This window comes from Amia ocellicauda, chromosome 12 (assembly GCF_036373705.1).
Source record: "Amia ocellicauda isolate fAmiCal2 chromosome 12, fAmiCal2.hap1, whole genome shotgun sequence".
Lineage (NCBI taxonomy): Eukaryota > Metazoa > Chordata > Actinopteri > Amiiformes > Amiidae > Amia > Amia ocellicauda.
In genome coordinates this window covers 10336937-10363234 of record NC_089861.1, presented here as the reverse complement: position 1 = coordinate 10363234, position 26298 = coordinate 10336937, and the positions used below count along the sequence as shown (strand labels likewise).

The 26298-nt window shown below is 43.8% G+C and overlaps 2 protein-coding genes across 2 annotated transcripts in view; one reads left to right on the top strand and one right to left on the bottom strand.

The window, feature by feature from the left end:
* sema4f (sema domain, immunoglobulin domain (Ig), transmembrane domain (TM) and short cytoplasmic domain, (semaphorin) 4F) overlaps positions 1-17595 on the top strand; it is a 54988-nt gene extending 37393 nt beyond the window's left edge. Inside the window, exons 4-14 of the mRNA XM_066718318.1 lie at positions 9152-9250; positions 9398-9509; positions 10000-10119; positions 10226-10371; positions 10614-10795; positions 11219-11360; positions 11606-11813; positions 11945-12054; positions 12191-12342; positions 12543-12598; positions 12908-17595. Coding sequence (XP_066574415.1) covers positions 9152-9250; positions 9398-9509; positions 10000-10119; positions 10226-10371; positions 10614-10795; positions 11219-11360; positions 11606-11813; positions 11945-12054; positions 12191-12342; positions 12543-12598; positions 12908-13563 — 1983 coding nt within the window. The 3' untranslated portion in view covers positions 13564-17595. The remainder of the gene's footprint in view (positions 1-9151; positions 9251-9397; positions 9510-9999; positions 10120-10225; positions 10372-10613; positions 10796-11218; positions 11361-11605; positions 11814-11944; positions 12055-12190; positions 12343-12542; positions 12599-12907) is intronic.
* A 2088-nt stretch (positions 17596-19683) lies between these two features.
* ccdc166 (coiled-coil domain containing 166) lies at positions 19684-24133 on the bottom strand. Its single transcript, XM_066718317.1, has 7 exons — positions 23852-24133; positions 23241-23294; positions 22959-23013; positions 21620-21764; positions 21364-21443; positions 21101-21277; positions 19684-20025 (listed from the first exon to the last, which is right to left on the bottom strand). Exons 1-7 carry the CDS (start codon positions 23965-23967, stop codon positions 19813-19815), a joined length of 840 nt encoding a protein of 279 aa, XP_066574414.1. The 5' UTR covers positions 23968-24133; the 3' UTR covers positions 19684-19812.
* Between the last annotated feature and the right edge of the window lie 2165 nt (positions 24134-26298).

The window sequence follows — 26298 nt, the reverse complement described above, 5'->3', positions numbered from 1 at the left end:
GACTGTTAAGGGGGGAAGGTTTATTTTATGTTATAAAACACAGAACTGTAATATCATAATTGGATAAAAGTCTTCATCTCCCTGAGTTAATACTTGGTGGAAGCACCCTTTGCAGCAATTACAGCTGTGAGTCTGTTGGGATAGGTCTCTACCAGCTTTGCACACCTAGATTTGGCAATATTTAACCATTCTTCTTTACAAAACTGATCAAGCTCTGTCAAGTTCCTTGGGGAGCATTGAGGGACAGCAGTCTTGTCATGCCACAGCTTTTTGATTAGATTTAGGTCGGGGCTCTGACTGGGCCACTCAAGGACATTTACCTTTTTGTTCATTAGCCACTCCAGTGTAGTTTTGTTTGTGGTCTTCACGTCGTAGTCATGCTGAAAGGTGGATTTCTATCCCAGTTCCAGCTTTCTTGCAGAGGGCAGCAGGCATTCTTCAAATAATTTTCTGTCCTTTGTTCAATTCCTGAGAAGTGCTCCGGTCCCTGCTGATGAAAAACATCAAATGATGCTGCCACCACCATGCTTCACAGTAGGGATGTTGTTCTTTGGGTGATGTGCTGTTTTGGGTTTGCACCAAATATCATACCTTGCATTCAGACCAAAAAGTTCAATTTTAGTTTTACAAGACCAGCCAAAAAAGTCTGTATCTGAGCCTTGAGAACTTTGTCCTGGATGCTTTTGAAAGCTGCTTGGTGCTCATGGTTGTGACTTTGCTTTGGAAATGTAGGGAACCTACAGGAACTGCTGAACTTATCCTGGAATCACATGAGTCACTACAATTTACAGGTGGACACTTATCCAACCAAACTATTTGTTTTTATTTTAAATACATTTTCTACACATTTCTAGAATATTTTTTTAATTTGAAAGTTGTGGGGTAGGCATATATAGGCACTGTCGTCAGATGTTAACCCTGCTTTCTTTCATAGATTGACGTTATTCTGTTAAAATTTGGCAATTTCCTTTTCCACAAAGCCTACATAAAAAGGGATGCATTAGGAATTATACTCGGTAGCATAATACCGATCTTTGTTATGCATGTCCTAAGTGGGAACTTTATGGGTAAATTACAGCCTTCTTGTCTGAGTGCATAACACAATGATGCTTAAAGACTCGGATTCAGTGGTTTGAAAGGCGTGAACTGAGAATGCATATAATAAATATATTCCGAGAAATGGCATAGAGGTGCACAGCACAGACACCACAATAAACTATGTGTAAAAACTTGCCATGATATTTCTCATATCAGATCAATGGAAAAAGGAACCGTTTTATTCAACCAGCTCATAACTTTTTAATGGCAGTAAGGATATTCAACCCACAAGTGTTGCGTTTGCATCTCATTATATTCTATTCCAGGATATGAGGCTGCTCTAAATCAGAAATGGACAAATGCCTTCCATATGCAAAGGAAATCGACTTGGAATGGATTAAAGCTGGACAAATATTTCCCAAATTAACATGAAACGCTAAAAGTTATTTGTCAGTTATTACCAAATTAGGTCAATATGGAATGAAACATTTAATTGTATGGCCACGTTTTTATAGAACATGATCAATCTATAAAAGAAGGCAGATGCTTACATTTAATAGCAAACTTTAAATGTTATTACATTAAACAAGTGACACTGAATGTACTGCTTGTGAACGACTTTGCATTATTCTTATGTGATCTTTGTAATATATATATATAGTGGTTCTCAATAGTATTCACCACCCTTGGACTTTTCCACATGTCATTGTGTTACAACATGAAATCAGAATGGATGTTATTATCAGTTTTTGCCACTGATCAACACAGAAAATGTCCATAATGTCAAAGTGAAAAATATAATTTGCAGATTGTACATTTTAGCGGGGGAAAAGGTGGAATTGAGCACAGTTTACAAGCAGAGAAGTCTTTTCTGGTCAGAAGTAAGCCATTTACAGTGGGGGGAAAAATTATTTGATCCCCTGCTAATTTTGTACGTTTTCCCACTGACAAAGAAATGATCAGTCTATTATTTTAATGGTAGGTGTATTTTAACAACTAAAAGGTGGCCAACTACAAGAAACGTCTGACCTCTGTGATTGCCAACAAGGGTTTTGCCACCAAGTACTAAGTCGAAGGGGTCAAATACTTATTTCACTCATTAACATGCAAATCAATTTATAACTTTTTTGAAATGCGTTTTTTTTTTTTTTTTTTTTTTTTGTTATTCTGTGTCTCACTGTTAAAATACACCTACCATTAAAATTATAGACTGATCATTTCTTTGTTAGTGGGCAAACGTACAAAATCAGCAGGGGATCAAATACTTTTTTTCCCTCACTGTAGGGGAACAGAAATCTCAGTGGTTCTTCTAAAGGTGCATTAACCTGTGGAATTTTCTGCTGTTAAGGGTTTGTCGGGTTCATAACTGCATGTCATGGAAAGTGATTACATACAGGTTGTGTGAGGCAGCAGTGTGGGATTTGTCACTGTTGTATGCCGTTTTGGTTGCATTGTAGGTGTTGTGAAACCGGTTTAGTAATGCGGGTTACTGAATGGTCTGAGATAGAGCGGTCACAAATTCGTCTGGCAATGCTGGGAAGAGTGGGAGGGGTATTGTACATAATCAACAAAGGAAAAACAACAACCATGTAAAAAATACAAATGCAAAACCTCATATCCAGAAATTGGGAGAAAAAAAAAAAAATCTCATTGATGTAAATCATATAGTTGCATTGCATTGAGTCTGAAGTTCTCAAACTTATATATTGTAACCTTGGATTTTACTTTTCAGTCCAATTGTATTAACCTTTTAGTCCATCAGTGCCTTGAATATTGAAACCACAAAATATTGATATGTAACATTTCAAATAATCAAATTTTGATAATAAAATAGTTTATCTTCATCCTTGACCACTCCTGTTTCTAGATCCTTGACTATATTTGGCTTATCAAGTGACATGAGAGAGAATTTGCTGTTATAATGGTGAAACCCAGGCGTCTCCCATTACATTTTGAGTAAGATTTGCTGCAATTTTTTTTTTGTGTGGTATAATGACATTACCTGCCACATGCTCTACAGTTATCTTCATAATTTTTCAACCTTTTTGCCCCCCTCTCATTTATAAGTGTCACCCCAAAGGACACCATGTAACACCAAAGGAAGAAACACAAAGCACCGAGAGTCTTCTGTTTAAAAACATATATTTTATTAAACTTTCAAAAGTGTGTGAACACCATATAATCTTTTAAATGTAATTCAATAAAAAAAAAAAAATGTATTTAACACAAGCTTGAAGAATGTGCCACCTCTATGAAACTTGGGGTTTAACAGGCTTAACAAATAATTATTTGCTAATGTTTGTTTAAAAATAAACATAATTAAGCAACAAAGCATTGGTGATATTTAATTGAATAACTTGAATTCATACTTTTCTTTGCAAACTAGTTTAAATCTGGTTAAAAAGCAGCCAGTCATATTTTGTAAGCTTGGCAGCATGGTTGGTGGGCTCTGTCTCAGAAATTATGCTCATCCTTGTAGGTGTAATAAATAGTCAGGTTTCTGCAGCCAGGTGAATGTGTTTGTCACCACTTTGCACCATGCAGTTCACCAGATCTCCCCTCCGTGGTTTGTTAGTACCCCACATCACTTAAAATGTTCAACCTGATATGCAATTTGTGCAAATAATGCTGTAAAACAATATTTATACTGGTTTATTATGAGAACATGTCCACTGGTGTGACAGCTTTGTCCTCTGGAGTGACATGAAAATGGTGTCACACCATTGGACATATCCGTCACACTAAAGGACTTCTCATGATGTTTGGCCATTTTGATGTTTGGACTTTTCTCATTGGTTTTCATCGAGCACGATGGGTCGAATGGCCTCCTCTCGTTTGTAAACTTTCTTATGTTCTTCTTAGCACATAATCTGTTTTAACTATTTCAAAATGTAATGTATAGACTTGAGGAATATCATTCTTATAAAGACATTTCCATGTTGACATGCCAGGAATTTTACTAATTATTCTTAAAATGATCAATGTTGTTCAATTTTGCAGCCATTCATAACCGTCACACCAATGGACATTGATCATGTTTAGTTCAAAATTCTCCCCAAAATTTGTGTGCATTTTGCAACTTTTTATATGGTTAAGATTACATACAAAGCCTTTTACTATATGAAACCATTTGAATCAAAATAAAATTAAGTTAATAGTTTTTTGCTCCATGGAAAGAAAAAACAACATGCCACGTCAACTACCCACATTAATACAATATTTGCCATTAAGGATGTCATGACATTCACTCCACTGTTGTGATTTCTAGTGAACGCAAACTGATCAAACAACTGTCAGTATAGCATAAAGACCTGCTTTCATGGGCAATAAAGGAAGAACCTTCAGAAAGTTTCGAGCACATCACAGCTGAACTTCTCGAATCCCTTTGTTTTCTAATAATAGCTTCTTAGTGTAGTGAAACAGGAGCTTGAGTGAAACTTGTAGCAAATAAGGCGCAAGCCCAGTCAATGATGTCTCCGAACAGCTTGAATTTTCCATTTTGATAAAAGCCATTTCCATCAGCTCAGTACGGCAAGAATGTGTAATCCTCTCCCGTACTGCACAATCACTTCATCAGCCACAGCCTGGCCCGGTGTGCTGTCTCAACTTTGAAATGACGAAACCATTATTTTTCTTTTTATTCCGTTTTTTCTTTTTGATGAACTACAATGATTCAAAAGAATAAAATGATGGTGTGAAGGCTAGACCTGTGCAATCTAAACACAATCTGTTTCCCTCATCGGAGTTGAGGAGTGGAATGCAAACACAGCAGCTAACTGACGCACATCAATGAGTTCGGGGGTGTGGGGGCGATGCTCAAAAACAGTTTTGATGCCAGGTGTACAAGTCTCAGGTTGAGATCTGCTCTGTGGCTTCCTGTGGAATCAGTGAGTCTGTCTGGCTGTCTCCATCTCAAATTAATATCTAAGCTCTATTAGTTTAATTCAATTAATGTGTAAATAATGGTATACACATATACACACAGACACACCAGATTTAAAAGTAAATGTTTTTCCCAAATGGAAATCATTCTTGTCTTACTGACTGTGTGATAGCCAGGCTTCTCGTCCCTGGGTCCCAGTGGCTGACTCAGAGTAGACTGCCCTGCCTGTGCTTGTTGTAGATAATCTCCAAGCTAACAAATCATACTCCTGTGATAGGTAGGCCTGTCTCTACGGAATCTATACTATCATCCAATGACAACAGTTGGTTAGTGTTTACAGATCAATTAGCACCCTGTGGCCTGGGGGTCCTGCTGTGGGGGTCGTTGTTGGGGCTCTCTCCTTCCTCTGCCAGGCTTCAGCTTACCTATTTCCTATTGCTTTCACACATGCCTGCCACACAACCAACACACCTGCCACACATCTGTGTAGAAGAATGCGGCCTCCACAGAGACACACACGCACTGTTTAGTACACGGCGATAAACATTTGGAAGTGTTTCCCAAGCCATGTCCTCGATTCGCTAGGATCCACAGAGGTGCACCTGGACTGTTTTTCACATGAGCAGTGAGATCTGGTGTTTTGCTCCTCTCTGTCCTTCTGTTCCAAGCACAGCTGTTCCACACGGCTTTATCACGGCCAAGTGAACGTGCCAAGTAAAAAAGTCATTTTTATATATATACAGCTCTGGAAAAAATGGAGACCACTCCAAGTTCAGAAATCAATGTTAAGTGATTTCTTCATTTTTTCCCAGAGCTGTCTATATGTAGGTGATCATGAAGTGATGACAGTGGAGTCCTTTCTAAAAGATTCAAGCCCAGTTAAGTCCTAGCACTGATAAATATTTAACAGGATTACAATCAGAACACATCAGCATCTTGCAACAAATACACAATCAACTGTTATATTGATGCATAAATAGACAGACAGACATATCGATGTATAATTGAATCATTGTATATGAAGTTTATTTCATGGGAGAACCAAGCCTAAAAGTGAATAGTGGAGTAGCACCATACTGTTTAGTTGTGGAATTTTAATATTGTATATAAATAACACATTCGGAAGTGTTCAGATTGGGATGTTTGTTAAGGAAACAAAGCTATGCCTAATGCAGTACAGCAGAACTCTCAGAAAACAACAGAGCACCAGTGACCCTGGGAGGCTCTCTGGCAGGGAGGAGCCCAGTGGGCTGACACAGACTGGGAGAGACGAGGCTGCTGTCAGCAAACACAGCCTGCGCTGATTGAGTTAAACCAATATATATATAGAAATCAATATGCATTACTGCAGCCAGGGCATTAGACGGGGAGCTAAGCAAGAATGGAAAAAAAAAAAAGTGACTTTTGCTGAAGTCCTGAGCATTAGCAGTAAAAGCTAGCTAATGCAGCTTGATGTAACCAGCAGCTAACTGAAAGCAGAGAACTGAGTGAGGAAGTCAGGGACCTCCTCCCCATTTCCCCATCCCAGGAGTATCAATGTTTCTGCCAAGCAGCTGGCTGTACCATCCTCCAGACTCGGTGCTTCCTGCAGCCCTCATGACAGGAGAGACTGTGTCCACGGTGGTTCCACACCGGCGCTGTGGGTGTCTGTTCAGGCCCGTGGGTGGGAGGTGGACGGGGCGAGAGTAGGCAGAGACAGAGGCAGAGGCATTGCTGTTTGTTGATTTTAAACAGGAAGTCCCCTCGCTCTGTCACTGTGCTTTGCAGATTTCCTGAGCGTGAGGTTGACTCTCATCTACCACTTTTATAACAATCGGGAGAGAGAGGTAGGTGGCTGCTGATTGTGTGCCCCTGTGCGTTGCGGGGCTGATTGTCTCTCAGGCTCCCACTATTACTGCCCCTCTGTTCAGTACCTGCCATGCAGCAATATTGCCTTCCCTGTTGCTGTCTGTCAGCACCGTAGTCCTGTGTTTGCTGTAGGCTGCTCTGTTGACCTGTTTGGTTTTAAATATTTTGATTATACTTCAGTTATTTAGAAATCCACTGGGGAGGTCGTTTGCTTAATGTTAAAGGTTATAAATGGGGGTCAGAAAGTACAGGAAAGTAGGTGGACATGTTTACGGTATGCTTATACTCTGCCCAGTGGTCCTCTGAGTTGCATTTATAGGCAACGTTTAGCTTAAGGCGGTTCAGGAAGGTGCAGGTTCTTCCACAGACTATATCCACCAAGATTTTGATTTTTCTTTACCTGGCTATGCAGGTTTATTTATGATAATCTGGTCCTCCATGAATTATCATACATCAGGTGATTAGCATGAGAGCCTGCAGCTTGTAACACCCGTAGCAATTTGAGTTCTCTGCTGCTTTGCTCTGCGGTCGCCCAGGCTAACACTTATCTCAGACTCTGACTACTGGGCACACACGAGATGAATGAAGCGCTCTGGGGGAGACGGGATGCCCACGTCCCCTGGCAGGCCAAACTGTGAACGCACCACTGCATGCTCAGCAACCGGTTTTCTCTGCGCTGAGTCTGCATCACTCTCCCCATGAATTACTGTCTTGAAAGAGACCTGCCGAGCGGGTGCAGATAGCACAGCTCCCCTTTCCCAGTTTTTCACAAGTGAATTCATCACTGAGTTTGGCTTCTGAAAGAGAGCAACTCTAAAGGTGCACATTTAAAAAAAAAAAAAAATGAATATGAAAAGGCAGTCTGCCCAGTCGTGATAAAGCCTGTCTTCTGAAGGAAATGCCGTTTGGGTCTCTTCAAGGAAAAGGAAAGATATTATCACTCTTCCTGAATTAAGAAATGTGACTAGAGTTGACAGTGTTTAGGGCACCTATCCAGAGCTTAATTTCAGAAATAAGTTTCAGCTTAAGTTTCACGACATGAAAAATATACAATTTCAAAAGAATGGTGAAGACTGTTACAGTAAAGATGACAACTCAAACCCGTAGCATCCCTCTCCCCGGTCCACAACTCTGCAGCACCCCCCCCCGTCACACTTGTCACACTTAGCGCTCTGCTTCCACCGCTACTCATACATCTGCTCTCTCACGTTCATATTTAGCTCCGACACCTCATCGTTTACAAATTAAGCTCTACGCCTATTCTATTAATCAGTATTTCTAGAGAGTAACCCTTCGACCTCCTTAGAAAACTAACACCAAAAAGCTCAAATAAAAGAAGAAATGTTGGAAAAATATGCAAGGCTACGCAATGCTTCAGGCAGCGCAATCCAGTTATACAATCAGTAAGCGCTTAATCCATGCGACTTCCTGCTACAACTTTTCTGCCTCACAGTAAGGAACCTATTCATTTCCATCAGACAGTGTTTGACTTCTTCTTTTTTTCAAAGGAACATTAATGCTGCCTAGAGGAGCTATTACATTACACCCTGGCCGATCTGTCTGACACTTTACAAAATTCGTTGTTCACTGACTAAATTTAGAAAACGTATCTGTAAGCTTAGCATGTGGTAAATGGTTTATGAATGTGGCCCTTAAAAGCATATGCAGTCAAATAGCTGTATGTCATATCAATTTAAATGATATATAATAACATGAAATAAGAAAGCATATTTATTTTTTTAGGAGAAATGCTTCCTTTTTCCTTTTTTTTGAGGAATGCCAAGGAAGTTATCTGTGGACCACTATTTTAAAAGCACTTTTGTACATTCTGTGGAGTTAAATAACCCTCTGCACAGTCCAGTCTCACAGCCCTCTTAAACATGTTAGGCCAGCGGTCCTCACCTTTTAAAGGCCATCAGTTCTCTTCTGCACTGGGAAATTTGTAAACTGCTGCCCCCCCTGGTGAATCATACACTCAGTTGCAGGACAATAAAAATCCACAGCTCCCAAACACAGTGGAAATGTCCTGCATTTCCAACGCAACTTTAGACCTCGAAGGTATAAATGTCAGCCTTCTTCAAGAGCGTGCCCGTCAGACCCTGCACAACTCACACGCCTGAGTTCACAGTCACTGCCGTGTCTGTGTTTGCAGTCACGCTCCAGAAAGCGACTCTGAAAACCCGAAGACGAGCACAACTGACATTCTCTCTCTGAAGCGTGTCCACCAGTCATGTTGTACTCCGCGTGTTCTTCGCTGCGCCCCCAGAGCAGCAGTGGCCAGTCCAGTACAGACGGACAATGAGTGTATTGATTAATAAAGACCGTGCTCGAGTTTAGCTTGGTCTCGCACTGTAACCCACCTCTGCTCTCTCCTCTCCCAAGGCCGACTGTCGCAACTTTGTCCGACTGCTGCAGTTTCTCAGCGACGACCGGATCTTTGTGTGTGGGACCTACGCCTTCGACCCACAGTGCGCCTTCATCGTGAGTGATACTCCTTGTGATCCATCCCGCAAGACCCGTACTAGTCATGACAAATCTGAAGCATTGTACAGACTGTGATGACTGAGTACAGTGGTAATGCTGCCTTTCACTTTTTTCCTCTCGTCCTGTTGCATGCCTCGGATCTAGAATGTGACAGACTTCACCCTGGAAAAACATGATGACGGCAGTGTCAAGATGGAGACCGGGAAGGGGAAGTGTCCATTCGAGCCCAGTCAGCACTACACTGCTGTCATGGCAGGTACAGCGCCCCCACCAGCTGCGTCGTACATAAGAGCGTGATGGAAGTTAAAAGCAAAAGCCAACCATTTGGTACCTTTTATGTACTTGGCTGCTAGTAGCCTATATTAATCCAAGATACAAGTTTGGTCCGTGCTCCATTTTGTGCGTGGTGTTGTGCCACGTACAACTTGGCAGGTATCTCTCAGAATGACTGGCCTCCTCTCACGTCCAACATTCATATCCTTCACGGCCTTTGAGAAATCTCTGGCTTGCAAGGGGCCGATCGAGTATTTGGGCAAGTCAGGACAAAGAATAACATCGAAGGCATGAATATATGATCAGCAGGAAGTGTCTGGATATGTAACTACTGTCAAGGTTATAGCAGGCGCATGTTTAATTAAAAAAATAACAATAAGAACGCACCCAGCTGTGTTTAAAAGGAAGTACAGTGCCCAGATTTGGCAGCCTCTTCTTTTCCCCCTGTACGACCACTCTCCTGTTATCCTCAGATGAAGTCCTGTATGCCGCTGCCACCAGCAACTTCCTGGGCACAGCCTTTGACATCACCAGAGCAACGGGCAACGAGGGGGAGCGCATCCGCACAGAGACGTCCAGCACCTGGCTGAGTGGTAAGTCACGGGGGGGCGTGCCTGCTGCCTTTTTTAAAGGGTAGCCGAGTTGTTTGAATGTGCCGAGCGATGCCACAGCTGACTGTGTTTTGTTCCCTGCGGTCAGACCCAGAGTTTGTGAGCTCGGCCTTCATTCCTGAGAAGGAACCCACGGTCGACGATGACAAGATCTACTTCTTCTTCACTGAAGTGGCCAAGGAGTACGACTTTTACACCAAGATCAAGGTGCCTAGGGTGGCCAGGGTCTGCAAGGTGAGTCTGTCCATCCGTCAGTCACACCACACTGACTGTCTGTAACTGAAAACTGCACTCAATGTAGTCCACATCAGTTGAGCAGTTATTTAAACATAATTTCCTCTTGCTCTTTCTCTGCCTCCCCTTGCCCATCCTTCTCCATCTTTTTGTCCAAAATCCCCACTTCCCTTCTGCCCGCCTTCCTGCTGCTCTCTTTGTCCCCTACGCTGTGCGTCTCCCCTTGGTGCTCTATCTGTCAGGGAGATGTGGGTGGGATGAAGACCCTGCAGAAGCGCTGGACGACGTTCCTGAAAGCCCAGCTGGTGTGTGAGGACAGACAGAGTGGCCAGCGCTACAACATCCTGACAGACGTGTACACCCTGGAGCGCACGCCCGGGGACTCCAGCACCACACACTTCTACGGCCTCTTCACCTCCCAGTGGTGAGACACACACACACACAAGCTGATCCTCTGACATGTTCACTTATACACTCAGAGGCTGATACACTGACACACACAATGGCTGATACACTGACACACACACAGCACACTAATCACAAATTCATACACTGATAGACATGTAAGTAGACAGACAGACACACGAACCAACTGACAAACACAGACAGAAAACCAAATAGATTCACAATTGTGGAAATGAAAACAAAGACAAGGTTTTATATTATGTCCTATCTAACTGATATGACCAGGGAAGCACATAGCTCTCAAACTGAGCAGCTAAATAAGTAATTTAAAAATACAGAAAAAACTATGATTAAATACTGGGGAGTAGGAGGTTTAACTCAGATTCCTGGCTTATTAAACACTAACATACCTCCCTACCCATCTACTCTCTCTCTCTCTCAGGGAGCGAGAGGAGGTATCTGCAGTGTGTGTGTACAGCCTGGAAGACATTAATAAGGTGATGGCTGGTCCATACAAGGAGCTGAAGAAGAACTGTGAGAACTGGCAAAACCCAGACCCAGTTCCCCAACCACGACCTGGACAGGTATATATTATTATTAATAATAGTGGAAGTAGTAATCAATCCAACATTAAATGTATAAATGTATCACGTACGTTTCATGGGGTGCCATCTCAAGACAGAAAAAGAACCGAACAGGAAACAAAAAAACGTTCACGCACAATACAATGCAGACACGTTGACTACATTTGTCTTGGGCCAAGAATCAAAAGTCCTCGGGTAGCCCCCATGCCGTGTGTTTGCTCAGGCCTGCCTCGTCTCCTCTGCAGTGCATCGGCAAGGCCATGAGGGAAATGGGCTTCGTGTCGTCCTTGATGCTGCCAGACAAGGTGCTGACCTTCGTGCGGGACCACCCACTGATGGAGAACGCCGTGGAGGCCCAGCCCCTCCTGTCCCGCAGTGGCGTCACCTACACCCGCATCGCCGTCAGCCTGGTGCCCGGCCACGCCACTGCGGCCATGCTGTATCTGGGCACAGGTGAGCACACAGAGTCTCTCTGATGTTTATATGAATGCGTTAATACTCCTAACTTGTGCATGTGTGTGCGGGTGGGTGTGTTGGGTTGTGTGACACATGCTGTGTATAACCAGTGTGTCGGTGTCTTGTAGACCGTGGGGAGCTGCACCAGGTGTCCGTGGTGCGAAACAACGCCTCCCTCATCCAGCAGAAGGAGCTGTTCCCAGTCACCGAGCCTGTCAACAACATCCTGCTCACAAAGGTACTGTCTGCCTCACACTGCCCTGCACTGCCTCGCTAGATGGCGGTCACAGACCAGGCAAACTTATACAACGAAATGAACCGATTAGCATACGGGTCATGACTCAACCCTCGCTCTGTGTTCCTCTGTGTTCCAGGACTGGGTGCTGGTGGGGTCCCCCGGCTCTCTGGTGAAACTGCCGGAGCAGCAGTGCAGTGTGTACAGCAGCTGTGCGGACTGCGTGCGTGCCCCGTGCGGTTGGGACCCTGAGCAGAACCGCTGCGTCCCAGCAGATCCACACCGTCCAGGGTGAGCCTCTCTGACCCTCACTCTTTGACTGAGGGTTTGACCGCCACCCTGACTGTCTCACACCATTGCATTTTGGGGGTGTTTGTATTTTTTTTCCCCCAATGTTCTTCCCGTAGATTGGAATGCACCTTCTGAATGTACTCCTCTTTTGTTACTTATACTTTTTCTTGTCTTTGTGGGTGTGCTTGTGTGTGTTACAGGACTCTGCAGGAAGTGCAGTCTGGCAATGTGCAGGAGCTGTGTAAGACAGAAGAGAGTAAGTCAGTCTTCCACTCAAAGTGACCTCCCTTGGGTTATTTATTACCCAGTTTCACATTATAATGTATTATGGTGTGAATGATATAGGCAATGAAAGCAGAAGCAACTACATCATTAATGAGACAAATGGAAGTCCATGTTCTACCAGGTGTGAAAAAGCACTTTGATATTACATCAAACGCGTTTTCATTGCTGCAATATAACAATAGACCAGTGCATGAATACAATCCAGACCTTGAAATAGGCCTGAAGTCTGCCGAGATGTTTGATAGCGTATTTTGGGCCTGACTCTCTCTCTCTGTCTCAGGGCGCTGCGCTCCACAGGTACAGTTGGTGATGGCGGTGCCAGGGCTGCACTTGATGCTGCCTTGTGTGCAGCTGTCGCCCTCCCCCTGCCACTGGGAGTACCCCAAGGACCGGCACACGCGGCAGCACCGCAGCCACCTGGAGATCACCGTGTCGCCGGACAGCCTGGGCCACTACAGCTGCCGCTGCGAGGAGGGGAGCCTGGCGCGGGGGCTGCGGCTGTGCGAGAGGGCCGCCTACGACGTCGTGATCGACAGCCCCAACACCAAGGCCGCCACCGGGGTGCGCCGGCACCACACAGTGGGCATCTCCCTCGTCCTGTTCCTGCTGGGCTTGTTCCTGGGGGCGGGGGGAATGTACTGCTTCTCCAGGTTGCGCTCCCGCCGAAACCCCATTACCGAGAAAGCCCCCTACCCTGGTACACCCAACTCTCCCAGCAGCCCCAGCCTGCTGTCGGAGGGGGTGCCGCTAACGGAGAAGAAGAACGGCGCACTGAACGGGCACGCTTACGCCAACATCAACCAGGCCTGTGAGAATGGGAATGGGAGGGAGGGTGAGAAGGGAGGGAGGGAAAGAGAGGGGGAGGAGGTGGACAGCCCTAGAGTGATGATGCTGGCCGGGGCTCCGCTGGCCTCCTGTGAGGAGAGCTCCATCTGACCTGCAGCAGATACAGCCCACCTGCTGACCTCCGACCTCACAGCCTGTCTGTGTCCTCGTACGTCGACTGCACAGCCCCACCCTTTGCCTCTTGGACTCTGCAGGGGGCTCTGGTCAGCATCAAAAGTGCACAGAGCACTTTCTGAGCCCTCTTGTTTAGTATTCCCAATCTTCCTTGCTTTTGTTTTGCTTGTTCATTAGCAGGAGCAGAGCTTGTAGGTGCTCGCTGGGTGTGAACTGGGAGAGATGCTGTCTCGCAGTGTGCCTGGGGACAGCTGCAGAATCAGCCTCTGCACAAGATATGCCCATCCTCTCTCTGCTCTCTGCATCAGTGCACTTTGAAACGCCACTCTGGCAAACCTCTCAAGACTGTTCTGGAAAAAGCCTTTCGGGTGAAGCCTTGTTGTGGTGCTCAGAAGTGCACGTTGAAACCTACTATTCTGGTGGAAGGGTGGCTCCAGTTCTCTCTCCATAAATGGAATGATCTATAGACCCTGATTAAGTCTGGTTTTGCACTATGGGACTTGGACCTGCTTAATTTATTTGATTGTACTTTTTCTTTTAACTATCATTTTAGCAGAACTTTTCATTAACGTCCCAGTCTCTCAGAATCCAGTTTCCTTGTCTGACTGGAAATCTGGAGATCGCCAGAATCTCTTTGACCGACTGGGTGTGCCCTTGGTTCTCCAGTCAACACACAAGCTGTGTTTCGCTCTGAGCGCTTCACGGCGTAGAAGCAGTACTCATCATTGCTGCCTTGCTGTGAGCACCATTAAACTGAGCAGGATCAGTCCCTCCCTGCAGCACCACGACCACCAGTGACAGGAAAGCGCTTTAATAATGTGGAATGAGCTCAAGATTTTGGGAGTAAATTGCTTTTTTCACACTTTCCCCGTCCCCCCAACCCTGATGTGAAAACCACTCCTATAAGAGAAGCAAGTACTTGCATTTAACATTTTCTAGTCCTGTCTAAACTGCACGTCTGGGAGCCAAGAGCTCTCCTGGTTTGTGGAGGGAGGGACTGTGGCTCCCTGCGGTGTGAGGAAGAGTCTGCAGACAGCCAGCCTGCCCCGGAGACCGACAGTATATCAATCATCAGTTCATCTGTATGCTTTGTGTCTGTACCAGCTGGTATATCTATAGTATATATATATATATATATATATATATATATATATATATATATATATATATATATATATTATTCTGTAGAGGACAGCAGTGCAATGGTTATATTGTTCTGGGCTGTTGAAGTCAGACGCTGTGTCTTCAGTGCTGGACTGCAGATGTTTGTGCCTGTTCTTTTGTTTCTAAGGATCGCTATCGAATTCACGTAGGGGTAGGTAGAGGGTTAATATGGGGCATATTTGGTCTCCGTTGGTGAATCAGAGAAGACGTCCCAGACATGCTGACCTAGCCAATGCAGTTTGTACGAGGAGCCTATGAATGACCTCACTGCCTTGCCTATCTGAGCAGATCCCCGTCTGTGGCACTTCCTCAGAAATCCCCTCTTCCTCGTCACGTTTTTATGACTCCACCTTTGTGTTCAGAACAGACAACAGACACAAGAGGTAAGGCCCAGTCTAAGTAAAAACACCGAGACCTTCACACAACTAACTGGCTAAACAAAACAAAGTTGTTTTTTTTCCTCACCTTGTGTTCAAGATTGAGATATTTCTTTCCTGGTGAATGTCTTTCACTGCAATAATCAGTTGTGTTCCTCACCTCTAATCTACACACACACACTCATTCTTTGGGCTGTTCAACGGGCACTGAGGTGTTGTTAAATACAGGGTACGATTGCGTTAACTACACTGAGCCATGCTAGCCAGCTCACTGCCATTGAGAGCTCCTCTATGATCCACAAATAAATATACCTGGGTTTTGATAAGGAGACGACAACAAAAAAACATGACTATTATCGAAACAGCTTTATATGGTATTGATATTCATGAATGGTTTTGTTTGTTCTTATTCTTATTTATTAACTTTGTTGGGCGGGAGGTGTTTCCTCTCTGTTCTGTTTCGTGAAGAGAAAAAAAACATTTGAATGTCTCCTTCTTGCGTATCTGTTCCCCTGAGACCCAGGGGGGAGACTCTGGTACAGGAGGTTGTCTGTTGATATGGCCCATGGCCTGGAGGATCGCCAGTGTTTGCAGGTTTTTGTTTTCCCTTTAGCTCTGTATTACCTAATGAAAAGATTCATTACACTTTAATTGATTAATTGGACCTCTCAAGTGATTGAGTGGGTACAGCTGTTGACCAATCTACAACTTTGGGATTTGTGGTCAGCATGTATGTAATTCTGTCTTTTTCAAGTTCCTATCCATCGTGTGTCGCTATGTAATCGTCCTCTTAGCAATGTACCTTGCATGTATGTGTTGCAACACATAACAAAAGTTGGTAAATGAGTGGAAAGCTTTGAGAGCCTGCTGCCTGGGCAGGGGTCACTCAGCGAGGCAGAACACATTTTGTGGGGAAACCCACAGTGTTGGTTTTAATCATTCCTGCAAGCCACCATGTCTGTAATGCAATCAAAAAGTAACCCTCTGGCTAAACACTGTGCGTTGAGCTAGTTTTTCAAATGCTCTCAACCAGCACTGTGAATTTGATATTTGTGGCCGTAAGACCTTTAAGAACATAGGCAGGGTTACAGCTGAAACCCTGTTGGGCTCTTTGAATGTTAATGGCACGATATATTGTGTGGCTAAAAAATTATAATATGCGATTGTTCGTCTGATCGTGGGCTTTGTTTCAAGGTCTGGACAGAGGTACTTGTCTACTGCTGGCCTCTGCTTTACAGATGGTGGCTGAATCCGAGCGACTAGGAGGAATGTTTGATCTGCTTTTTTTCCCATTAATGCAGAAAGGAGAGCTCCGTGATGTTTTATTGTAATATTTATTGTGACGGTGTTCAAGCATGATTCCAAAACAAACTAATCAAACCGCAAACAGAACAATGTCTTTGTACGCATCGTAGTGGTTCTTTCTCACTCATCCAAGCCAATCAGATGATTTGTATGTTGTTTTTTATTCCTGTTTTTATCTGTCTGTGTTTTTATAGCGGTAATGTGCTCCATGTAGTGGTTTTTGCTCTTCCAGTCTTGAGCAGTTCCAGTGTGTCAGGGTAGGCACAGCTGTGCGTGTTTGCTGAGAATTGGCAACAATTTCAGTGGTATACAACATTCCAGTTTTTCTCTCCTCCATGCTTTTATTTACTGTTTTCCCTTACTCTAAATCCCTTAATTATTCTTAATTTCCACCACTCTCCTGCCCACTTCCCTTCTGTCTGTCTTTCTCTCCCTCTCTCCTACCTCTGGCTGAGGACACTGAATAAAAACTGGAATAATAAAACAGTCAAGACACCACCGCCGCATTGTTTTGCTACACCGAGTGGGCATCCATTAATAATGTCACACACACGATGAATATTTATACACACGCTTTTATTATTAATAAAATCAGACATCGGGTACCGAGCCTCCATTTTAACACAATAACTGTGCTGCGAGAGGGAGAGAGAGAGTCCCTTTACACCACAACACAGATGTAACACAGATCAAGAACAAAAACATGCTCTGGGATGTAAAGCAGATTTATGCTTCAAGCTTAACATTAGTTCAAAGCCAATTCATTAATAATGGGTCAGTAGATGTAATCACATTACTAATGAACATTTAAAACGGCAACAACCAGTTAGACACCTTCGAAAGTGCCAGGGAACCAGCGCCTAACGAGTTCTAGAATACAGTCACCAAGTGCATTCGTTTCCACCCAATCAAATCCCACAGGAGACCCCTCCTCCACGCCTAACGACATCATTGGTGGATGCCCCCTTCCAGTAATGTTTTTCTTTTTTTAAATCAAATGTTTATTATTGGTGTAAATAGATGTTGGATTTTATTTTTGTAATTTATAAAAAATAATAAAAAAAGTATAAAGTTGTTTTTAAGAATATTTAAGTGTTTTTTTGAAGGCTCTCCAGGCTGGAATACTGTGTCTATATTGAATAATAAAGCTACCTCTGATGCGGCTGGGCCTGGACTGTGTCTGACTGGACTCTCTCTATAAGAGCTTACTTAGGGAACACTGTTGTGTCATGGAATAAGAACATATGGTGACAAACTCTTCTGCTTTTAGTGCATTTCTTAACATTGGTTTTGTTCACTTCATTCTTGTGTAGCCCAAAAGCTAAGAAAAACGTCTCTTTCCCAGCCAAGGCTATTTGGAGCAGAATAATCATTCTGTCTAGTGCAAATTAATTGGTGTCCAGTGTAGCATCACTGTAAAGTGTTAAATTAGACATGTTTCTTTAGATTAATGGTGTTTTTCCTACAAATAATATTTTCAGTAATCTCCAAGTGACACTAATATTAGATTACAGATTATATTTTGTAATCTAAACAGTAGTTTGTGTTTTTGTTTGTATTTGAGCCGGTGAGCGCTGGTTGTGTGTTCCTTGGACAGCGTTTACACAACAAAACAAGAACAAGTAGCTGGGATCCAGTTGCGGGTGTTTCTTCAATAGAAAAGGGTGCCGCCCGTCTCAGATCTGACCATTTATGAACAAGCAGTGAATGAAGAGAGCATAGAGTCAGTTTCTAGTTAAAGTATCGCTGAAACGAAAGGGGAGACTCCCTACAAAACTGAGGGGTCTTTATTGAGGCTCTTAGCCTGCAAGATCTGGTTTAAAAGAATAGCAACACTATGAACTACACAATACTGCGTAAGTCTTGCATCACCATCACCAACCCCCTCAAGCAGGCCGGACCATTTCAGGTTAGGTAACCATTATTAAAGCTTCCAGGTGAAATATCAGATCTGCGTTATTCCAGCAGTGCTCCGTCAGTGTGTTGTCTGGATTGAGCAAAGGTTGCCCTCTTGTGGTCCTTCTTAATCATTACAGTTTGTTTTTGAAGTTATTTTGATCATCAGCAGTGGGTAAAATTTCACCAGAGGCCGAATATCACAGATTGAATGTATAATTAATTATCAAATAAAACCCATTTACCTAATAATTAGCATGCCAGTGGTGACAGTTTGGAGCACTTGTAAACTGCCAGTGTAAACCAGGGTTGGGGTCAATTCCACTAATTCAATTCCAATTCAATATTTCTCCCACACCAATTCCTTAATCCTTAATGGTTTCCTTCTTTGTTACCATCACTTAGGTGATCAAACACCAGAGGCTGTTTGTCCAAATCGGTAGGCAGTGGGTCCTCAGCCAGTCCAGGTTCAATCACAAAATCAGGTTCTCAGTAACGGTCCAAGTCAAAAACACAAGCAATCCTTAAAATAATTATATGTTAACACAGTCAAAACCACCACAATCCTTCTACCCAACACACAAGGAGAGCGAGGTAGGTCCAATATAGTAAGTTTTAGAACAGTGGGGAATTGCTAGTAATTGAGATGGATCTTGTGATTTATCCTTCCCAACAAGAGGGCAGGACTTGGACACTGTCTTGTATGAGTGTCTATTAGGTGGATGAGGAGCTCATTGGCTGAGATTAAGATAATCCCTCAGTTGTTAGGAAGCTGCTGAGAAGCATTTGCCTGTAATTTTAATAATAAAACATTGTCTTGTAAACATTGTATTGTCTAAATCATTGACAAATGTGATGAAGATACAATTATTACAAAATAAAATAGTTTAAGAACAGATAATGCATCATTATAGAGAATTCATAATGGATTAAAAAAGGTAAAATGATTAAAACAAGGCACATGAAAAGCATTTCCAATTCAAATTCTGAAATATGAGATATTGACAACTACAAATTCAATTGCAGCTTAAAATGTCTAAATTCTAATTCACTTCCAAAGACTGAAACAGTCACATTCCAATTAGAAGAATCACAATTCCAATTCATGAATTCAAATTACAAGAATCATTAAGAATTAAAATTAAAATTGATCAATTCAAAAAAGTATAAGATTTGAGTTGGAATTAGCCCATGAATTTCAATTTAAATTGAATTGACCCCAACCCTGGTGTAAACTGTGTTTTGAATGAATGATGTGATGCAGCAGAGAAATGGGGAGAAAGTCTGTGTGTGTTATTACATAGCAATGTAAAATCAGAGCGCATCAATGGAAAGAAAGCATTCAGTACAAATACAGGACAACATAAAGAATGAGGGGGAATGTATTTTATTTTACAGTCAAACTATTGTAACAGATATTATATAATCTTTCTGAAATACCCGCAGTATAAGAACAGTCGGCAGTGCATGTCTTTGCCGCGACTCAAACGCTGGCCTCCAGTGCCGGCCTTCTCAGCCGGCGCAGCTCCTCGGCGTACTGCCTCTCCCTCAGCAGCTGCTGCCTCTGCTCCTGCAGCGCCCCCTGCTGCCGGCGCAGACTGCCCGCTCTCTGGACCAGCTGCAGCAGCTCCGCCCGCAGCTGCCGGTTCTCCTGGGCCACCCCCTGAGTGTGAGTCAGCAGGCAGCGCGACGCCTCCTACAGGACACACGCGAAACAGCTCAGAGCTGGGCGGGAGACCTCGAAATCAGAGCTTTCCAGGCTCCAGACAACTAACGTGGCTGCTTTCTCTTAAGCCAACAGGATATTTTAAGCTATTCACTGCGATATGAATCTTAAATGAGCCAAACGGAGATGATAATCACATTAATTCAGGAAATGAGTCTCCATTTGGAGCAAGAACCAGAAGCCAGAGCTTGATGACCCTGTGGTAAATAAACAGCTGCTGCATATCACCAACTTAATTAATGTAATTACTGTAGTGTCTGCTTCTTAAAACAGTGATTTCAGTGACGTTCAAACTACTTCAAGAATAAGGCCATTGAATAATATAAAGTGGGCTGTAACAATGGCTGAATTTTGCACTAAAGGCATAAACTCACTGAGAATAATGCGAGTGTAGCGCCCTCAACTGGCACAGAGGTGAGTGACAGTTTGAGTTGTGCTCTTTAATCTACTTTGAAAGAGGCAACCCCTTCACAGTCAGTGGGTTGTGGAAATAACCGCTTAACTTCCAACAATGGCATCCCCTAGGAGCAATAGTACGAAGTGTCCAATTACTGGAAATACAACAACATGAATACAGTAACTTGGCCATTTATGTTGCTAGGTTGCCAGTGCACGAATGGGTGCTTAGTCAAAGTAGTGTTTTCAGTCTTAGTTGAGATGTGAAAATGGATTAGGAAAAAAAAAAAAAGAAATTTGAATAATCTGTAATAGTACAGTATAATTGTAAATCTTGAAAAACTACTCACTTCTAAATTGTAGTCATTTTTGTATTACTTTAGTATTAATACATGTTAATTTGGATTCTTTTTTTTTTTTTTTTCTGACTTTATGTGAACGAAAAGACACAAATTTGCCTGTTTTCTCATTGGAAATAGGTAAATTTCAAAATATCACTGTCCTGGTCACAAAAGCAAAGTTTGTGGGGAATAATAGCCATTTTCTATACTTTTGAGGCAAAAGCAATTAGGAAATAACACAAAAATTGTGTTACATTGTGTAATCAATGCCTTCAGTCTGAACCGGACTACTCTACTTTCAGACCCACCTTGTTGGCCGCCACGGTCAGCGCCTGCAGCCTCTGCCGGGCCTGGTCCTCGTACTGCAGCTTGTCCTCCAGGAAGCTGGCCTTCAGGGTCTGCAGGCTCTCGGTGTGCCGGACTCGCATTGCCAGCACCTCGCGCTCCAGCTCCTGGATGCGGCTCAGCTGCTGCTGCTGCAGGGTCTGTGGATGGCACGCACACATGTGTCACACACAGACATGCACGGCACCTTCACGGAGAAAGAGCAGGGTTAACTCGTGTTCTGAACCTTATACTCCCACAGATCAGCGATCTCCAGATTCACCACTGACAGCTCCTTCTCCTTCTGCAAGATTTGCCTCTTCAGCTCTGGAATAGACCAAGGTGTGACACTGGTGAACGCCGAAGAAAACACAGCCCCCAAGGAGGCAGATCTCTGTGTGGGGCTTTAGATTGTATAGCGGTTATTGAAGTAAAACACCTTCACACTGAACGTGTCACAGGAATTGCCTGGACCCTCTCCCTGTCACTGGTCTCCCTCTTACCAGAGGTCTGTTCCCTGTGTTTCTCCAGAAGCTCCTCTTTCTGCGTCCTCAGCTTCTTCAGTTCTGTGTTGTTCTGGTCGCTGAGGGTGACAATGGCGTTCTCACGTTTCTGGGTCTTCTTGGACATGTATGACATGTACTCTTGCTGTATGGGGGGAGGGAGGAGAGCAAGCACGACACACGTCACTCCAACTCTGACTTCTTAAAACAGAGGCAAGAAATAGACCTAACTGAGAGATTCACTTTTATAGAAACTGCTCTTATTGAAAGATTCTGACCCATTTACAGTGCTAAGCACCCTAGAGGTGACCACGTGAAACCCGGGGACGACTACGCCATCAGCTTTTCAGTGCCAGGGTCTGAATCAGGTGTGGAAAGACCATAAGCGGCAGTGAGAATTAAGAAGGCAGTTTATCGAAAACACGAGGCTGACAATGCGTTTGATCTGCAGTGACAAAGCGATTTCAACAGAAATGTCAGGTGGCATTTTGGACAAGCCACATTTCACTTGGTCAACTGTCTATCTGACATTTCCATGAAGGGCAAATGTGACTGAGGATGTTAATCACATTACGGTAACTAAATAAAACGGCACAGAGGACATGCAGAACCAGAAATCTAGAGGGGACTTCAGACTTGTTATTGACATTCATGAAATGTAGTCCTTTGGTTTTGACCCCAGATATAAAACCGTGTGTCACGTGTGTTTGTAGGCCTCTCTCTGTTATGAATCAATCCACCCATCAGAGCTGCACTGAGGCGCTGCTCTGTTAGAAACATAACTAGTGTCGGAAAAAATATTTATAGCAAGAAGATTGAAGGCTGGAAAGCCAGCTTGGGGAAGCCAAGGACTTAATCTCCAAGCTGTCACTCTGTAGAGAAAGGCTTTATTTTTGTTGCAGGCAGTTATCTTCTTATTTGTGGTAAAATACTCAGCACAACCCTGGAAGTGACAAGTCTATTTAAATCGTTGGCTTATACAACAGTTGCATATCCGTTTGAAAACAAAACAGAGTTCAGGATACATTTTGCTGGCGTGCTGCCTTGGTTATTAGATCATACTGGATTGTATAATGGGTTACCGGGAAGCTTATGATAAGCACCAAATAATCAATCACTCTGCACAGGGGCGTAGCTGCCAAACACGGACCAAATTCGTGCTTGAAATCCCAATGAAAGGTGATGTGACAGTTTCGCGCTGCCCTCTCAGTCGCTCTCACTCTCGCCCCCGCTCTTCCCACTTATTTGCATTCACATCGCCCCCCTCCCGCTGACTCGCTCTCACTCCCTCACCATTACCCTCTCCCTCCCTCCCTCGGTATCCCTCTCCCTCACTCACACTCTCCAGGCGTGTCTGATGGGCCTCCTGCTGAAGAAACTCATTCTCGCGTCGTCTGTATCAAGAAGCTTAAGGATCTGACAGAAGCGTGACGTTGCATATGCATGCGTGTGTCTATAAAATGTCACGTATTCATTTTCCATTATGATTTACATCTGCATATAGATGTATTGATGAAGCAGGGCACATCTGGATTGACTGACTCAGGGTTACAGTGCCTGGGGCTCATGTGCTGTGCTGGGGGCCGGAGGTGGGGGGACTCAGCCGGTCTGTAAAGGATACAGGTTCTCCGATCTCCTCCTCAGCTCATTCAGGGTCTCCGTCAGCTGCTCATATCTGGAAATTACAAATATAGAACTTTATAACATGGCAATTGATCTGTCCTTGATGATGGCACTATAAAACAACACTAACAGGTTTACTCAGGGACGCTGTGAGTCACAGTCAGGACACAGGAGTCCTGGCATTTTGCCTGCATGTGGAGCATGCAGCCCTCCATTGCCTTTCATCAGCCACAAAACAACACAAAGCCCCATCAGTGCGGTCAATACCAAGGTAATGCAAAGCTACGAACGCACAGCTCTGTGCCTTGTGCTTTATAATGCATCGACATTGTGCTTGCGGTCTACTTTTTGGCATTTTTGCGCTGAAAAGAGGCCCCACCATGCGCAGGCTGGGATATTTGAAATTCAAAACCTGAAATGCCTTCCAGCCACTTGCTTTAAATCAACAACAGGCTTTAGTGTGTTGGATGCATCTCAATCCACCACAGGACTTCTCAAAGCCTGGTTAGTTTGGGTTTTTTTAAATGATCGCTCGTGGCTACACTGAACCAGGCTGGGCACCTCCATCCCCCCATCCCGTGCCCTCATGCTTTCTCAGGTAAAGCTCACTCTTTCTGCAGGAGGGCCTCCTTGTCCACCACAGGCTGCTCCGGCCCCTCCGCCCCAGCTCCCTTGCCTGTGTCGGGTCTTGCCCCCGGGCCTCCCTTCTTCTTCTTCTTGGGCATCTCATCTGAATCAGAATGCACCTGTGTTTCACAAATACATACCAGAATATAGATATATACTTTCCAGAGTGGTGGACTGTTACATGTCCAATAATTTGTCCATTAACGACGCGTCTCTGGCCGCAGTTTCTTCAGCGGCACCCAGCCAGCGTGTCCTCGTCTCCATGGCGACCGGGCGGCGCGTCATTTGTACGTCATCACAAAGCGCCTTTTCCTGGGTCACATGAGGGGGTCGATTTGAGGCCAATGTGCGCGTCTGAAGCGCCAGACGAGTTAGTAGCGCAGGCTTGAGCTGCCAAGAGGAATTCATTTATACAGTCGGTCACAGTATATTTCATGAATGGGAGGTTTTGTGTGTGTGTGTGTGTGTGTGTGTGATGCAATTATCCATAAACTGGAGTGATTCAGTGGCTGGAAATCTGTGGTGCAATCATCAGCATCATCATGTTATAGTTATGAATACCAATAATGATTATTATAATAATCTAATAAATTGGGGTATGCATCACTAGAAATACTGACAGCACCTTTTATTTTGGACAGTGCAAACATTTTAATAATTGCATATGGTGAGCCTAAAAACAACCTATATCTTTATTTTTATTATTATTATTATTATTATTATTATTATTGTCACAGTGCACATGACAGCTGAAAAAATATATACTCCCACAATGGCAGACAGACACATATACACCAGTGCAGACCAGAAACAGATGCTTGTTGTCCGTGACACACACCTTTACAGGCCAAGCAAGCGACCAAGAGCTCTATGTGCACGTAGTCCAGATGAAAGCAACATCTGACATTTTCCAGATTGAGGAACAAACAAGTCAAGGGTTGTGGTTTTGAACGTGGCATACCTGGAAGTGCTCTTGCTATACACTCACCTAAAGGATTATTAGGAACACCTGTTCAATTTCTCATTAATGCAATTATCTAACCAACCAATCACATGGCAGTTGCTTCAATGCATTTAGGGGTGTGGTCCTGGTCAAGACAATCTCCTGAACTCCAAACTGAATGTCTGAATGGGAAAGAAAGGTGATTTAAGCAATTTTGAGCGTGGCATGGTTGTTGGTGCCAGACGGGCCGGTCTGAGTATTTCACAATCTGCTCAGTTACTGGGATTTTCACGCACAACCATTTCTAGGGTTTACAAAGAATGGTGTGAAAAGGGAAAAACATCCAGTATGCGGCAGTCCTGTGGGCGAAAATGCCTTGTCGATGCTAGAGGTCAGAGGAGAATGGGCCGACTGATTCAAGCTGATAGAAGAGCAACTTTGACTGAAATAACCACTCGTTACAACCGAGGTATGCAGCAAAGCATTTGTGAAGCCACAACACGTACAACCTTGAGGCAGATGGGCTACAACAGCAGAAGACCCCACCGGGTACCACTCATCTCCACTACAAATAGGAAAAAGAGGCTACAATTTGCACAAGCTCACCAAAATTGGACAGTTGAAGACTGGAAAAATGTTGCCTGGTCTGATGAGTCTCGATTTCTGTTGAGACATTCAGATGGTAGAGTCAGAATTTGGCGTAAACAGAATGAGAACATGGATCCATCATGCCTTGTTACCACTGTGCAGGCTGGTGGTGGTGGTGTAATGGTGTGGGGGATGTTTTCTTGGCACACTTTAGGCCCCTTAGTGCCAATTGGGCATCGTTTAAATGCCACGGCCTACCTGAGCATTGTTTCTGACCATGTCCATCCCTTTATGACCACCATGTACCCATCCTCTGATGGCTACTTCCAGCAGGATAATGCACCATGTCACAAAGGTCGAATCATTTCAAATTGGTTTCTTGAACATGACAATGAGTTCACTGTACTAAACTGGCCCCCACAGTCACCAGATCTCAACCCAATAGAGCATCTTTGGGATGTGGTGGAACGGGAGCTTCGTGCCCTGGATGTGCATCCCACAAATCTCCATCAACTGCAAGATGCTATCCTATCAATATGGGCCAACATTTCTAAAGAATGCTTTCAGCACCTTGTTGAATCAATGCCACGTAGAATTAAGGCAGTTCTGAAGGCGAAAGGGGGTCAAACACAGTATTAGTATGATGTTCCTAATAATCCTTTAGGTGAGTGTATTTAGGAGTCACAGATCTGAGCAGGAGACTCTGAGCTCTTGAAATACAGGCCCAAAGTAAAATCAAGAGAAAACAACACGGAAAATGAAAACCTCAAACTTACATGGAAGGGGTTCAAGTGAAGAACAGACCTACTCCAGTGGTTACACACCTCAGTTGTCCTTCAGTGGATTTTTAAGCTTTGTGTGCATCATTAATTACATCCCCCCAAATACCTATGCACTT

Bases quoted from the DNA above. Each gene is read 5' to 3' on its own strand.
- ccdc166 (XM_066718317.1), bottom strand. From the start codon at position 23,967: ATGCCCAAGAAGAAGAAGAAGGGAGGCCCGGGGGCAAGACCCGACACA. The intron at 23,295-23,851 runs GTGAGCTTTACC...TGTAATTTCCAG, and splicing joins GAGGCCCTCCTGCAGAAAGA to ATATGAGCAGCTGACGGAGA. The intron at 20,026-21,100 runs GTGGGTCTGAAA...TGTGTCCTGTAG, and splicing joins TGACCGTGGCGGCCAACAAG to GAGGCGTCGCGCTGCCTGCT.